The sequence below is a fragment of the Herpailurus yagouaroundi genome, unplaced genomic scaffold (assembly GCF_014898765.1).
Source record: "Herpailurus yagouaroundi ecotype Mexico unplaced genomic scaffold, PumYag 188, whole genome shotgun sequence".
NCBI classification, from domain to species: Eukaryota; Metazoa; Chordata; class Mammalia; order Carnivora; family Felidae; genus Herpailurus; species Herpailurus yagouaroundi.
The window spans coordinates 22,283,211-22,296,202 of NW_024412419.1; the positions used below are offsets into that span (position 1 = coordinate 22,283,211).

Below are 12,992 nucleotides of genomic sequence, written 5' to 3' on the forward strand. Positions count from 1 at the left end.
GCTGGCTGAGGCCGGCGCGCCGACTGCGCGGGGGCGTGGCCTGCGCCCCTGACGGCGCCGCGGGGCTGGCCTTTGATGAGGTGGCCGCCGCTGGCTCCGGGGCCTGCGGGACTGCCCCCGCTCCCTTGCGGACAGCGGGCTGGGCGACCTGTTGGAGCGTGAAGCCATCCCCTGCGCTTGCTTGATGTCTGAAGGGACACTCCTGTAGGTCCCAGAGGCCCTTTGGTCTGAACCGGGTGCGGGCAGCCTAGAGGCCTGTGGCCTGAGATCTTTTGCTGAGGAGTTGAAATGCAGAGGGACTGCAGCCCAATAAATGAAAGTCTCGGAGAGAAACTTTGTGCGACGATCTACCCAACTTGCTCTGAAGTGAACGCACTATATTTCTCGGGTGGCTGGAGGTGGCGAGGAGGTTCTCTTTTAGGGGCGTACATGGCCTTTTCCTTCTGTGATCTCTTAAACCTCTGAACGACCCTGAGGCAAAACTCCCAGCAAAGATCTCTTCATCAGTAGGGGAAGTGCTGGGGGATTTTGGGCATTATCTTCATTTTGCCTGCTGGGGAAAGATTGGGAAGGGAGAAGACAAGCACATTCCAAGGACATGCCTATGACTGGTAAAGGTTTGGCTTCTCTTGTGGTGCTCTACTCTCTGTGCCTGGGTCCAGAAATTTCCTTAGAGCCCATTGGTTATATAGGCTTCCTGTATTAGAACTTCACTGGTATTTCCTATTGTAATCTATCTGGAAATTACACTTAGCTGTTCAGGTTCAAGATGCATCCTATAATTGTAGCTGCTCTAGAGAGTAATCCATATGAACTTTATTACCATTTTCTTAGCTACTTTTCAGGGAAACAAAAAGGAAAACAGTCTCTAACTTGTTTTCTGGTATATTACTAAGACATACAGATAGTAGCTTTCTTGGCTGGTTGAATAAAATCTATTGATAGGCAGGACCTAGAAAATAACAGGGAAAGGAGTACCTGAGTGGTTCAGTTGGTTAAGCATCTGACTCTTGATTTTGGCTCAGGTCATACATGATCTCACGGTTCCTGAGTTTGAGCCCCAGGTTGGACTCCGCGCTGACAGTGTGGAGCCTGCTTGGGATTCTCTTTCTCCCTCCCCTTCCCCTGCTTATGCTCTTCTTTCTCTCTCTCTCTCTCAAAATAAATAAACATTAAAAAAAAATAACAGGAAAGAATATCTTGCCAGATTTTCTCTTGTGCTTTGTTGTCCTCTGGTATCGACTAGAATGTCATCTAATAAGAATCTCCTGATTCAGGTTAAACATAGTATAGGTTGAGAGCAGAGATGGGCAGAAGTGGGTATCCAAGAGCTGTAAAATAAGGGCTTTTCAGAGGCTTCTGTATTCTGAACTGACTTAGAGGAGCAAATCTACTTTCCAGGATGTCACTTCTTACTGGAACACCCCCTTGAGCCCAGCACACACGGGTTTCAACTCCTTCCCACCCTTTGTTTTTAGACACATGGCATAACATTCAGTGACTGTCCTGTGACTGGACATGTTAGTGATGTTTAACTTTTGAGAATTTTTTTCTTCCAAATAGTCATGTGCCTTGAAAAAAATGTTATATAGTACTTTTTCCTGTAACGGCTGTTATCTTGAGTTATTTGTACTTGAGGGAAAATCTCTGTCAGATCTAGTACCTCAGAGGGTAGAGCCTTTGAGCCACGTGAATGAAATGAAAGCTGGAAGCTTAAAGTCCTAGATCTGTTGTTTTTTTTTTTTTAATTTTTTTAAAGCTTTATTTATTTATTTATTTATTTATTTTTTATAATTAACTTTATTATTTTTTTAACATTTATTTATTTTTGAGACAGAGAGAGACAGAGCATGAACGGGGGGAGGGCCAGAGAGAGAGAGGGAGACACAGAATCTGAAGCAGGCTCCAGGCTCTGAGCTGTCAGCACAGAGCCTGATGCGGGGCTCAAACTCACGGACCGTGAGATCGTGACCTGAGCGAAGTCGGACGCTCAACCGACTGAGCCACCCAGGCGCCCCAAAGCTTTATTTATTTTTGAGAGAGAGAGAGCATGAGTGGGGGAGGAACAGAGAGAGAGAGGGAGACACAGAATCCGAAGCAGGCTCCAGGCTCCGAGCTGTCAGCACAGAGTCCAACGTGGGGCTCAAATCCACGAGCTGTGAGATCATGACCTGAGCCGAAGTTGGACACTTAACCAACTGAGCTACTCAGGTGCCCCCTAGATCTGTTTTTAATTTGTGGCTCCATGAATGTGGGCATCTTATTTATTTTATTCACTATTATATCTCAAGTACCTAGCTCAGTACATGTGACATACGGTAAGTGCTTAATAAACATTTGTTGAATGAGCGAATGAAAAAAAAATGTTGCTAACCAATACCCATTTGCACGCTCACATCACAGGGAAGGTGAAGTCGTCAGGGATGAAGTCACTAATCACTGCCAGTCACCTGGCCCAAGGGTAGCCTCAGCATGGACTGGCAGACTTGATCTGTGTATAGAAGGGCTGGATAGTGAATGCCAGAATTAGTTCTAGTGATATAAATCAGCTGAGAGTTTCGGCTAGATAAATTGGGTGAGAGTGCTACAGGTCCAGCACTGATTTAGGGCTAAATCAGTAGAACATTTTGGGGTCTGGAGTCATCTGTTCTGAACAGGGCCCATGTAGGTTAGTTCTTGAACACAGTGGAAATAGGGGCAGGTAAGGATTCAAAGGGAAGGCTATTGGGTGAGTATTGCTGAGAAGGAATGGTGTCCCTGATTTTGGGGCGTTCATTTGTTCATTTGGACTTTACCAAGGAGGGGGGTTTCATTGTCCTAAATCTTAGGTTGGCCATTCTTGGGTGGGTCATCTTCAAGATAGCTTCCCTTCTCTAGGGGCACCTGGGTGGCTCTTATTGGTTAAGCATCCAACTCTTGATTTTGGCTCAGGTCATGATCTCACAGTTTGTGAATTCAAGCCTCATGTCAGGATCCGAGCTGACAGTATGGAGCCTGCTTGAGACTCTCTTTCCCTCTCTCTCTGCCACTCCCCAGCTCGTGTTTGCACACGCACGTTCTCTCTCTCTCTCAAAATAAGTAAGTTTTAAAAAACAAAATATTAAAAAAAAAAAAAGATACTTTCTCTTCTCTAGATTAAGAGAGTAGTTAATGTTTCATTTTTCAGACAGGATTAATTTGATTTTGGATTTAAAAGAAACCTGTTTTATTTTCTTTTTAACCCCAAATGAGGTTATTAGGGTTAAATCTTTATAGATGTATCCTGACCCACTCTGCCTTCTCCAACTTTGCCCCAACCAATGCAGGCCTGAGTGTTCGTTCCAGCATGTCGGAAGGGGAGTCCCAGACAGTAGTCAGCAGTGGCTCAGACCCCAAGGTAGAATCCTCATCATCAGCTCCTGGCCTGACGTCAGTGTCACCTCCTGTGACCTCCACAACCTCAGCTGCTTCCCCAGAGGAAGAAGAAGAAAGTGAAGATGAGTCTGAGATCTTGGAAGAGTCACCATGTGGACGCTGGCAGAAGAGGCGAGAAGAGGTAAGGTGGTGGTAATGTCATTCTTGTGGGAGTGAATTCTGAGAAGTGGAAGGGGAAAGTCTCAGAGGGCAGCCCAAACTTTAACAGATATGTGGAGTATTAAAATGGAGGACTTTTAAGGAAACTTTAATTATTCCTTTTCATTTGAATTCTCAGGTGAATCAGCGGAATGTACCAGGTATTGACAGTGCATACCTGGCCATGGATACAGAGGAGGGTGTAGAGGTTGTGTGGAATGAGGTCCAGTTCTCTGAGCGCAAGAACTACAAGCTGCAGGAGGTAGGTAGTGCTGAAAGGATGTAGCCTGTAGGATGTGACAATGCACGTGTTAAAGAGGGATTGGTGGTGGGAAGCTGCTGAGGAGGAGAGTACGTTGGGGTTAGATCATTTCTGGGGAGGGATAGGAATGCCTTTTCAGGATTACAGTGATTTATGAACCCTGTCATCTGACTGTCTCCCCTGCTTTCAGGAAAAGGTCCGCGCTGTGTTTGATAATCTGATTCAGTTGGAACATCTCAACATTGTTAAGTTTCACAAGTATTGGGCTGACATTAAAGAGAACAAGGCCAGGGTAAGAACTTTTTCTTGAGTTTACTGCAGAGAGTCTAGCTACACATATTGTTCTTTTTACATTTAGAGATGAAAACAAGGTAGTTTTGAAACAAAACTGGAATTAGCTGTTAAGGAGATGAGAGTAGGACATTGCCTACAAACTGTATCTTTTGTCTTGTTACAGAAGGGGCAGAAATGAGCGAACTTTTGTTTCCTTCCCATAGTTCTAATTGTTCATAGTTTTCTTTGTCTTGTTAAATCTAAGGAAGTGGTACCAACAACCATAGGAGGGAAACTTAAAACAATAGCCACCACCACCCAGCTTCCAATGGTGTCTATGTCACCACATAGGGGATCATTTCTACTGTAAGGCCTTATTTGAGTGCTTTGCCTCTCCAGGTCATTTTTATCACAGAATACATGTCATCTGGGAGTCTTAAGCAATTTCTGAAGAAGACCAAAAAGAACCACAAGACTATGAATGAAAAGGTATGGAGGGAGAGCAGACAAAGCTTTAGGCCGGTTTGGGGGTTTTAAAAAGATTATATTAATTATGAAGCTAATCAGGGGAACTGCTTGGAGGGTTAAGAGAGGGAATTACTGCTGACCTTTTGATCAAACTGTTCCAGGCTTGGAAACGCTGGTGCACGCAAATCCTCTCTGCCCTTAGGTAAGTAGGATCTGGTTAGTGTTTTTCCCCTATTTCCTGATTTAGTTCCTCCAAACAGATTTTAGGGCACTACTCTGCTGTTCTTTTCTGCCTCTGCCCACTTTTTTTGAGTCATATACTTTCAAGATTAGGCCCCTATGGTCTTTTAAAGGGTCTATCCTAATGCCCTAACCACGAAATATCTCCCACCTCTTTCTCCCAGTGCTTATCTGGCTATTTAACTCATCAGGCATAATGGAGATTCAGAGTGTGGGGATTATCTTTGTGGTGACCAGCAGGAGACCAGGCCCTTGCTCCTCTTAACCCTTGGGTTCCCCCTGCCCTTAATTTCCCAGTGGCCCCTCTAACAGCCCAGTGCCCCCACAGCTACCTGCACTCCTGTGACCCCCCCATCATCCATGGGAACCTGACCTGTGACACCATCTTCATCCAGCACAACGGACTCATCAAGATTGGCTCTGGTGAGGGGAGGGAGAGGTTCTGGGCAGGGGAGCCTCGGGAATTTGGGAACCATGGGGGTAAGATGAAAGGAGTGGGGAGAATAGGGCAAAATTCTGAGGCGTGGGCTGGTGGTAAGAGTTAGGACTTTGCTAGGGGTAATTCACAGGGAGAGGCCAGTCAATTAGGGGGCAGGGTCTAAGACCTTTTTGGAGGGAAGTGGGTTAATTTAGAGATCTTGATAGGTTGGGAAAGGGCAAGAGATGGGTCTAAGATCTGACTTGAGCCCCTGGGGCCAGACCCTACCAAAGGAGGTTCCAGGCTGTGCCTGCTGTGAGTGCTTTCATTTGCCGTGTATCTGTGTGCAGTGTATAACATTTCTGTGTGCCGTGTCTGTGTGCGGTTTGTGTGTCCATTTGTCTGGGGCTTGGCTGCTCCATCGCTCACAACTTTTCTCTGTTTTCCTCCCTCCCGCTTACGGGCTGCTCTGTTCCCAACAGTCTTTCATAGGATTTTTGCTAATGGTGAGAGCTCCCTGTTGCCCCACTTGGGGCTCTGTTTGTGCTCCCTCTGCTCCCCTTTGCGGCTGCCCAGTGCATGCAGTCGTGGGAGCAAGCCCTGTTGCCTCTCTCCCCTGCCTACTTATGCCTGCTTGGCTTCTCCCTACCAGCCCTCCACCTGCTTGCCCTTCCATAACTTGCTTGTTTCCTGTGGATTCTGCCTGGCTGGCCACTTATGTCTGGATTCTTATTCCCCTTCATCATCAGGCTGGTTCCCTGAATCATACTGTGCTCCCAGACTCTCTGTGATTTGTAGTCATTGTTTATGACCTGAGTGAGTCCAAACTGGGCCCGGCCCTGGTTCCTCGTTCAGCCCTGTGACAGCAATGTTGAAGAATAAGGGAGTAGAGCAGGAGTCTAAAATTTTGGTAGATCAAAAGTGAGACTGATTCAAGGGTATTGGTTCAACTATGAGCTGTTTTTGAGTTTCAGTCAGCAAAGGTGGGGAAGAAGGAGGTTGTCTAGTTGGTTGTATGTTAATCCTTCTTATTCTTCTTTATCTAAGTTTCTGTATTCAAGGTCTGTAATTGTTTCAGATTAGGAAGAACTGTCTGGGTCTTTATGCTATTTTTCAGGGTGGCTGAAAGAACTAGACCAAACATATTCATGTGTTCAGGGATTAGATATTCCATTCCTGAGCTTTGGGGAAGGTGAACAGGACACAAGCAAAAGTGTTACTTTAGCCTTTATTGCTCTTTCGCCAGCTTCCCCTATATACTCGTTAGTTTAGTCTGGAGTGTTTGTTGGTTCAGAATTCAGGACTTTAAATGAGAAGCGATAGACCTGAGAAAGGCGAAGTAGGTGGTATTCATGTTTAGTCTGTGGTTCATGATGGGAAAGGGACAGTTTTGCGCCTTGAGGGTTAGAGACTTCAGGAGAGAATTTGGCTTTTGGGGACCTCTCTCTGGAGTGAGACTATGCTTTGTTGATGGTGGTCAGATTGTGGGTATCTCCCCTACTCCCAGTGGCTCCTGACACTATCAACAATCATGTGAAGACTTGTCGGGAAGAGCAGAAGAATCTACACTTCTTTGCACCAGAGTACGGAGGTAAGGCATCTCAGTTTTCTCTGCCCTCTCCCTGTTCCCCAGGTTTCCCACCTTATAACCTGAGGCACAGAGGTAATATAACAAACTTCCAGTCCTTCTCTGCTGGCATATAAAAAGTTTTTAAAAGGTATTTCTGCCACTCCCTACCCCCATTCTTTGATTCACCAGAACCTTCTCTGTTTTCCCTAGAAGTCACTAATGTGACAACGGCAGTAGACATCTACTCCTTTGGCATGTGTGCACTGGAGGTGAGGAAACCACAAGCAGTGGTGATGGAAAGGGATCAAATTAGAAGACAGAAGGGGGAGATGGAGGGATGACAAGTAAGTTCTTGAGGGAGTGATTCTGGAGCGCTGAAGTTCTGAAGTTTCTACTTGTCTTCTCTGTTCCCCCTCGCTGCAGATGGCAGTGCTGGAGATTCAGGGCAATGGAGAGTCCTCATATGTGCCACAAGAAGCTATCAGCAGTGCCATCCAGCTTCTAGAAGACCCATTACAGAGGGTAAGAATCTTCTGGATCACTCCCTCCTTAACAGACTTTGAAATGTCTTTACGTTTTTATTCCGTTTTATTTACTGGTAATATTTTTTTTTCTAAGAACAAGAGAACAGAAAGCAGAAAGGACAGGCAAAAGCAGTGAATGTTTCCCTAGGTGGTGCCTACTTTGTTTTTTGTATACACACACACACACAGGTTAGGGGTTTAAGATGGGTAGCATTGGGGGTAAAGGTTGTGTGGTAAAGGTTATGTGTTAATTTAGGTGTGTCTGCCTAGAAGTAAACTAACTTAATGTTACCTCAGGTAATTGGTATATGTTCTTCAGACAACCATCTTGATATTTTTAAACAAATTGATCAGTTTTAATTAAATCCATTATCTGGGGTTTTATATTTATATAGTTTTAGATAGGGAAAGTGCCCTAAAAAAACAAGCTAAGGTTTAAAGGGTATAAAGTTATGAATCAGTAGATGGAGTATAGTAAGTAGAGGTTGGACAGGAACGTCCAAAGGATAGTTTGTAAATTATTAGATAGTGTGACAGGAAGACTAGTGTGAAGTCCTGAGGCTAGTGTGGATTGAATTTCTAGTTCAGCGTTAGGTTGGGGCATTCAAGTAACAGATTAGGTATATGACCTTGCTGGCTTTTAAGTTTCTAAGTAGGAAAAGCAGGTTAATTGTCATAGGACCTACAGGAGGTGGGAAGGAGGGGTGAGGCTTGGGGAAAACCAGTGAATTTAATAGATGATTATAGGAGACAAAGGAAATTGTAGGGTTGGGAAATAAAGGAATTTAATAAATGACTAATGAATTTAATAAATATAGGAGATAAGGAAATTGTAGGGCTGGGAAATAAAAAGATGGTGAATATTGTTGATCACAACAGAGAAGGTAACTTTGGTGAGAGTTGAGGAGCGTGTGGGCTAATAAAGCAGAGAAGTAGAAAATAAGGGAAAAGAATTCATAAGTTTGAATAGTAAAAGAAGTTTGTGGTTGGGGAACAGAAAAATAATTAAAACCAAAAAAACAGTGAACAATAGCTTTCATGTTAATACCTTAGAGTTTTCAAAGCCCTTTCATATACATTTAATAGTTTGCCCCCTTAGTCCGTGCAAACCACCTAGTATGTACAAAGTCTGTGCTAAGTATAGTGAGTGAGATAAAGATGAACCTAGTGGACTGGTTGCCAGATGTCTGTTCTACTTCCTTGTTCCTTTTTCTAGGAGTTCATTCAAAAGTGCCTGCATTCTGAGCCTGCTCGCAGACCAACAGCCAGAGAACTTCTGTTCCACCCAGCACTGTTTGAAGTGCCCTCGCTCAAACTCCTTGCTGCCCACTGCATTGTGGGACACCAGCGTGAGTCCCCTTGGCCCTGCTAGGAATTTTCTTCCCATCTGGAGCCTTAATAACTATCACGAGCATGCTCTTTTCTCTTCCACTTCCAAAAGAATTCTTTATCCCCCTGGGACCCCTGTGCCTTTCTATGACATTAATCTGACTATCCTTCTATAACTTCCCATTTCTTTATGCCCTCCAGACATGATCCCAGAGAATGCTCTGGAGGAGATCACCAAAAACATGGATACCAGTGCTGTACTGGCTGAAATCCCTGCGGGACCAGGAAGAGAACCAGTTCAGACTTTGTGAGTAACTAACTGAGAGGGTCTGAAAGGGACAGATTGGTCACTACAACCCTGAGGGTTGTCAACTGTCCATTCTTTGGTAATTGTTGAATCTGCTATTTTGCTTATTTCCTTCCTTTCACCTGCTTTCTCTCTTTTCTCTTGCAGGTACTCTCAGTCACCAGCTCTGGAATTGGATAAATTCCTTGAAGATGTCAGGTGAGAGGAAAGGCTTGCTTGAGGAAGCGGGGGTGGCTGTCCTGGGGCATTCACAGAGCCCATGTGACCTGTCTGATCTCCCTCCAGGAATGGGATCTACCCTCTGACAGCCTTTGGGCTACCTAGGCCCCAGCAGCCACAGCAGGAGGAGGTGACATCACCTGTTGTGCCCCCCTCTGTCAAGACTCCAACACCTGAACCAGCTGAGGTGGAGACCCGCAAGGTGGGGCTTTGTGGGTGTGGATGTCTCCATGGTCATGGTAGAAAGGAGAGAGGACATGTCAAATAAGGCTTTGTCCTTTAGAGAAAAGAGGGTGTTTCTGTCTTAGCAGGCTTGTCCTGTGGACTGGAAAGCCTTCCAGCTGTTGGGGGCTTTTTATTGACTGGTGTCTACTATAGGGACCCTCTCTGTGCCCTCTCTCTAGGTGGTGCTGATGCAGTGCAACATCGAGTCAGTGGAGGAGGGAGTCAAACACCATGTAAGGCTCAGGGCCAGGGCTGCATAGGGCTGGGTGGGCAGGAGGTGAAGAGGAGCCTCATTTTTTGACTGTCCTGTTTTTCAGCTGACGCTTCTTCTGAAGCTGGAGGACAAACTCAACCGGCACCTGAGCTGTGACCTGATGCCAAGTGAGTGTCTTCTTTCCCTCAGACGATGAGAGTCTGTGAGCCTCATCCGTGAGAAACCTTCATGGGGGTGGGGAAGGTTACAGGGCAGTAAAACATGGGCGCACAGAACGAATATCTTAAATAGCTCCTAATACTAGAGGGTGGATCTGACACCATTGCTTTGTGGTGTTCTTTCCCAGCCGGGGTAACCCAACTGGGGCTGTTGGAAGGGCTCTGGGCCCCTTGCTCCCACACTGTGCTCACCCTCTCCCGTTTCTCTGTCAGATGAGAACATCCCTGAGTTGGCAGCTGAGCTGGTGCAGCTGGGTTTCATTAGCGAGGTGAGGTTTCTGCCTTCAGCTGCTCTGGCTGCCTCCATTCTTCTCTCCTCTCTCGCCCTGTCTCACCGAGCTCTTCTCTCCCAGGCTGACCAGAGCCGACTGACTTCTCTGCTAGAGGAGACCCTGAACAAGTTCAATTTTGCCAGGAACAGCACCCTCAACTCAGCCGCTGTCACCGTCTCCTCTTAGAGCTCACTCGGGCCAGGCCCCTGATCAGAGCTGTGGCCGTCGCTAGATGTGCAACAGCCTTTCTGCCCCTTCCCCCCAGTCAGTATTACCCTGTGAAGCCCCTTCTCTCCTTTATTATTCAGGAGGGCTTTGGGGCTCCCTGGTTCTGAGCATCACCCTCCCCCTTCCCCCCTCTTCCTCCCCTCTGCACTTTGTTTACTTGTTTTGCACAGACGTGGGCCTGGGCCTTCTCAGCAGCCGCCTTCTAGTTGGGGGCTAGTAGCTGATCTGCCGGCTCCCGCCCAGCCTGTGTGGAAGGAGGCCCACGGGCACTGGGGGAGCTGAATTCTACAATCCCGCTGGGGCGGACGGGGCGGGAGAGAAGGGTGGTGCTGCAGTGGTGGCCCTGGGGGGCCATTCGATTCGCCTCAGTTGCTGCTGTAATAAAAGTCTACTTTTTGCTACAAGCGTCGTGTGTGTGTGCGCCTTCCCCGCTAGGGGGAGCGAGCTCGGAGCCCCGCCCGGGGCGTGGGGTTGGGCCTCCAGGTGGCAGCCGGGCGGAACTGGTAGGGAGAGCGAGGGAGGGGCCGGGGCCAGGTAGAGCTGCCCTGCGGCGGGGCGACGAGGGCCGAGATGAGGTGCTGCCGCCTCTGCAGATTCGGTAACTTCCGGCCCCGGTCTCGTTCCCCTGCGTCCGCCGACGACCCTTCCTACAGCCCCCCCGTTCACGGGGCGGCCACGAGGGCCCCTCCGGTTCCTTTCCCGGCTCAGGCCTGCCCCTCCCTCGTGCTTTGCAGACGCGGCCCGCGGCCCCCGGCGGCTTATGCGCGTGGGCCTGGCGCTGATCCTGGTGGGCCACGTGAACCTGCTCCTGGGGGCCGTGCTGCACGGCACCGTCCTGCGACACGTGGCCAATCCCCGCGGCGCCGTCACCCCGGAGTACACCACGGCCAATGTCATCTCCGTGGGCTCGGGGCTGCTGGTGAGCGCGGCGGGGGGCGGGGCCGCGGCTGTGAGGGAGGGGGGCGGGGCGGAGAGAGGCGCGGGCCTCAGGCATTGTATCTTCCAGAGTGTTTCCGTGGGACTTGTGGCTCTCTTGGCATCCAGGAACCTTCTGCGCCCAAGACTGGTGAGGGGATTTTTGGAGCTTTCGTGAGGTCTTGAGTCAGGGAAATGAGGACCTGACTCAGCTTCACCTTCAGGTGGGAGGAGGAGCCTCAAATAGAGAAACCAAGGTGTCTTAGCAGTGGGAGAGTCCGCCACTCACAGCTGCTCAGCCTGATCTTCTGCCCCTGCCAGCACTGGGCTCTCCTGGCACTAGCTCTGGTGAACCTCCTCTTGTCTGCTGCCTGCTCCCTGGGCATCCTCCTTGCTGTGTCACTCACTGTGGCCAATGGTGGCCGCCGTCTTATTGCTGACTGCCATCCAGGGCTGCTGGATCCTTTGCTACCGATGGACAAGGGGTCTGGACGCACTGACTGCCCGTTTGACCCTACAAGAATCTATGTGAGTGCATGTTTTTTTCAGCCTTTTTGCAGTCTACAGGGCCTTGGTCCTGCCTTTTCAACCACCCCTACTTGCCACTCCTGCCCTGCTCCCTCTCAGTTCCCCACCCTCCCTCTTCACCTTTTAGGATACAGCCTTGGCTCTCTGGATCCCTTCTTTGGTCATGTCTGCAGGAGAGGCTGCTCTATCTGGTTACTGCTGTGTGGCTGCACTCACCTTACGTGGGGTTGGGCCCTGCAGGAAGGAAGGGCTTCAGGAGCAGGTAAGGAAGAAGAACAGGAAGGGCTCATTCAAAACAGACTGCCTGTAATTCAGGGCAGGAGTACTAACTCCATCCTCCCCTATAGCTGGAGCAACTGACAGAGCTTGAACTTCCTAAGTGTAAAAGACAGGAAAATGAACAGCTACTGGATCAAAATCAAGAAATCCAGGCATCACAGAAAAGCTGGGCTTAGGACAGGTAATCTATGGAGACTGTGGCCTGGGAAGGCGTGGAGGCAGGGAACCACTCTTAGAACTGGGTCATGTCCCCTGCCAGGCTGCTTGCCCTCTGACCCAGGTTCTCCCTTCTGCGGAACAGGTCCTGATCCAGAGGTTCAGTACACAAGGTTTTCCACCTCCCCAGGATGACATAAACAGTTATAATAAAATAACTCTTTTCTTCTACTTGATTATGGTTCCTTTTGGGGGTTAAAGGGCAATGGGCTGATATTGGGGATGACCTTGATCGAAGAACACAATGGTTTGGTCTGTTATCTACAAGTCTTTAATGAGGGAGAGAACCCAGTAACTCTTCCTTGAATTCTATCAGTTACTGAAAGGAAAAGCTGGTGCTAGGTAACCCTCCACACCACTGACTAATGAATTTCAGCACATCCTGGCACACTGGGCTGTGGGAGGTCTGTGGACAAACAGAAGAACAGGAGAGGAACTCAGTGCTAAGAAAAAGCATTCCTTCTATAAGGAAAATCAACCCTATCTTAGTATGGGGAGCAGAGTTCAGGGTTGCACCTGCCTTGTTGACATTCCCACCCACCGTTCTAGTGGTTTCTTATTTTCCTTCAGTGCTATTCTCCCTGCCCCGACCCTTCAAGTCTCCCTCTCTAACCTTGATCGCCATAAGGAACTTATTCCAGTTGTCCTTGTTAGCTGCCTTCCCTGGCCGCTTAAATTCAATTTTGTTCCTCAGAATAGGGTATCCTGTGGGGGAAGAAAAAAAGATGAACTGGC

General features: G+C 48.2%; 3 protein-coding genes across 6 annotated transcripts in view; 2 read left to right on the forward strand and 1 right to left on the reverse strand.

The window, feature by feature from the left end:
- NRBP1 (nuclear receptor binding protein 1) overlaps window positions 1–10,720 on the forward strand; it is an 11,625-nt gene extending 905 nt beyond the window's left edge. The window contains exons 2-19 of one of the 2 annotated variants that reach the window (XM_040496347.1): window positions 3,306–3,535; window positions 3,692–3,814; window positions 4,005–4,106; window positions 4,487–4,576; window positions 4,717–4,757; window positions 5,124–5,218; window positions 5,696–5,719; window positions 6,721–6,804; window positions 6,994–7,052; window positions 7,207–7,305; window positions 8,524–8,656; window positions 8,838–8,943; window positions 9,091–9,141; window positions 9,229–9,364; window positions 9,567–9,620; window positions 9,705–9,768; window positions 10,033–10,088; window positions 10,173–10,720. In XM_040496347.1, the coding sequence (XP_040352281.1) occupies window positions 3,326–3,535; window positions 3,692–3,814; window positions 4,005–4,106; window positions 4,487–4,576; window positions 4,717–4,757; window positions 5,124–5,218; window positions 5,696–5,719; window positions 6,721–6,804; window positions 6,994–7,052; window positions 7,207–7,305; window positions 8,524–8,656; window positions 8,838–8,943; window positions 9,091–9,141; window positions 9,229–9,364; window positions 9,567–9,620; window positions 9,705–9,768; window positions 10,033–10,088; window positions 10,173–10,277 (1,632 nt within the window). In that variant the 5' untranslated portion in view covers window positions 3,306–3,325 and the 3' untranslated portion in view covers window positions 10,278–10,720. The remainder of the gene's footprint in view (window positions 1–3,305; window positions 3,536–3,691; window positions 3,815–4,004; window positions 4,107–4,486; window positions 4,577–4,716; window positions 4,758–5,123; window positions 5,219–5,695; window positions 5,720–6,720; window positions 6,805–6,993; window positions 7,053–7,206; window positions 7,306–8,523; window positions 8,657–8,837; window positions 8,944–9,090; window positions 9,142–9,228; window positions 9,365–9,566; window positions 9,621–9,704; window positions 9,769–10,032; window positions 10,089–10,172) is intronic. The other variant, XM_040496348.1, reaches the window with a different exon arrangement.
- Window positions 10,721–10,827: 107 nt separating this feature from the next.
- Window positions 10,828–12,428, forward strand: KRTCAP3 (keratinocyte associated protein 3). Its single transcript, XM_040496352.1, has 7 exons — window positions 10,828–10,917; window positions 11,054–11,238; window positions 11,326–11,385; window positions 11,556–11,762; window positions 11,890–12,024; window positions 12,110–12,222; window positions 12,343–12,428. Exons 1-6 carry the CDS (start codon window positions 10,890–10,892, stop codon window positions 12,215–12,217), a joined length of 723 nt encoding a protein of 240 aa, XP_040352286.1. The 5' UTR covers window positions 10,828–10,889; the 3' UTR covers window positions 12,218–12,222; window positions 12,343–12,428.
- Window positions 12,429–12,510: 82 nt separating this feature from the next.
- The window catches only part of IFT172 (intraflagellar transport 172), a 34,554-nt gene continuing 34,072 nt past the window's right edge, over window positions 12,511–12,992 (reverse strand). For all 3 annotated transcript variants that reach the window (XM_040496336.1, XM_040496337.1, XM_040496338.1), the window contains 2 exons: window positions 12,871–12,962; window positions 12,511–12,663 (listed from right to left, as the gene is read on the reverse strand). In XM_040496336.1, coding sequence (XP_040352270.1) covers window positions 12,574–12,663; window positions 12,871–12,962 — 182 coding nt within the window. In that variant the 3' untranslated portion in view covers window positions 12,511–12,573. The remainder of the gene's footprint in view (window positions 12,664–12,870; window positions 12,963–12,992) is intronic.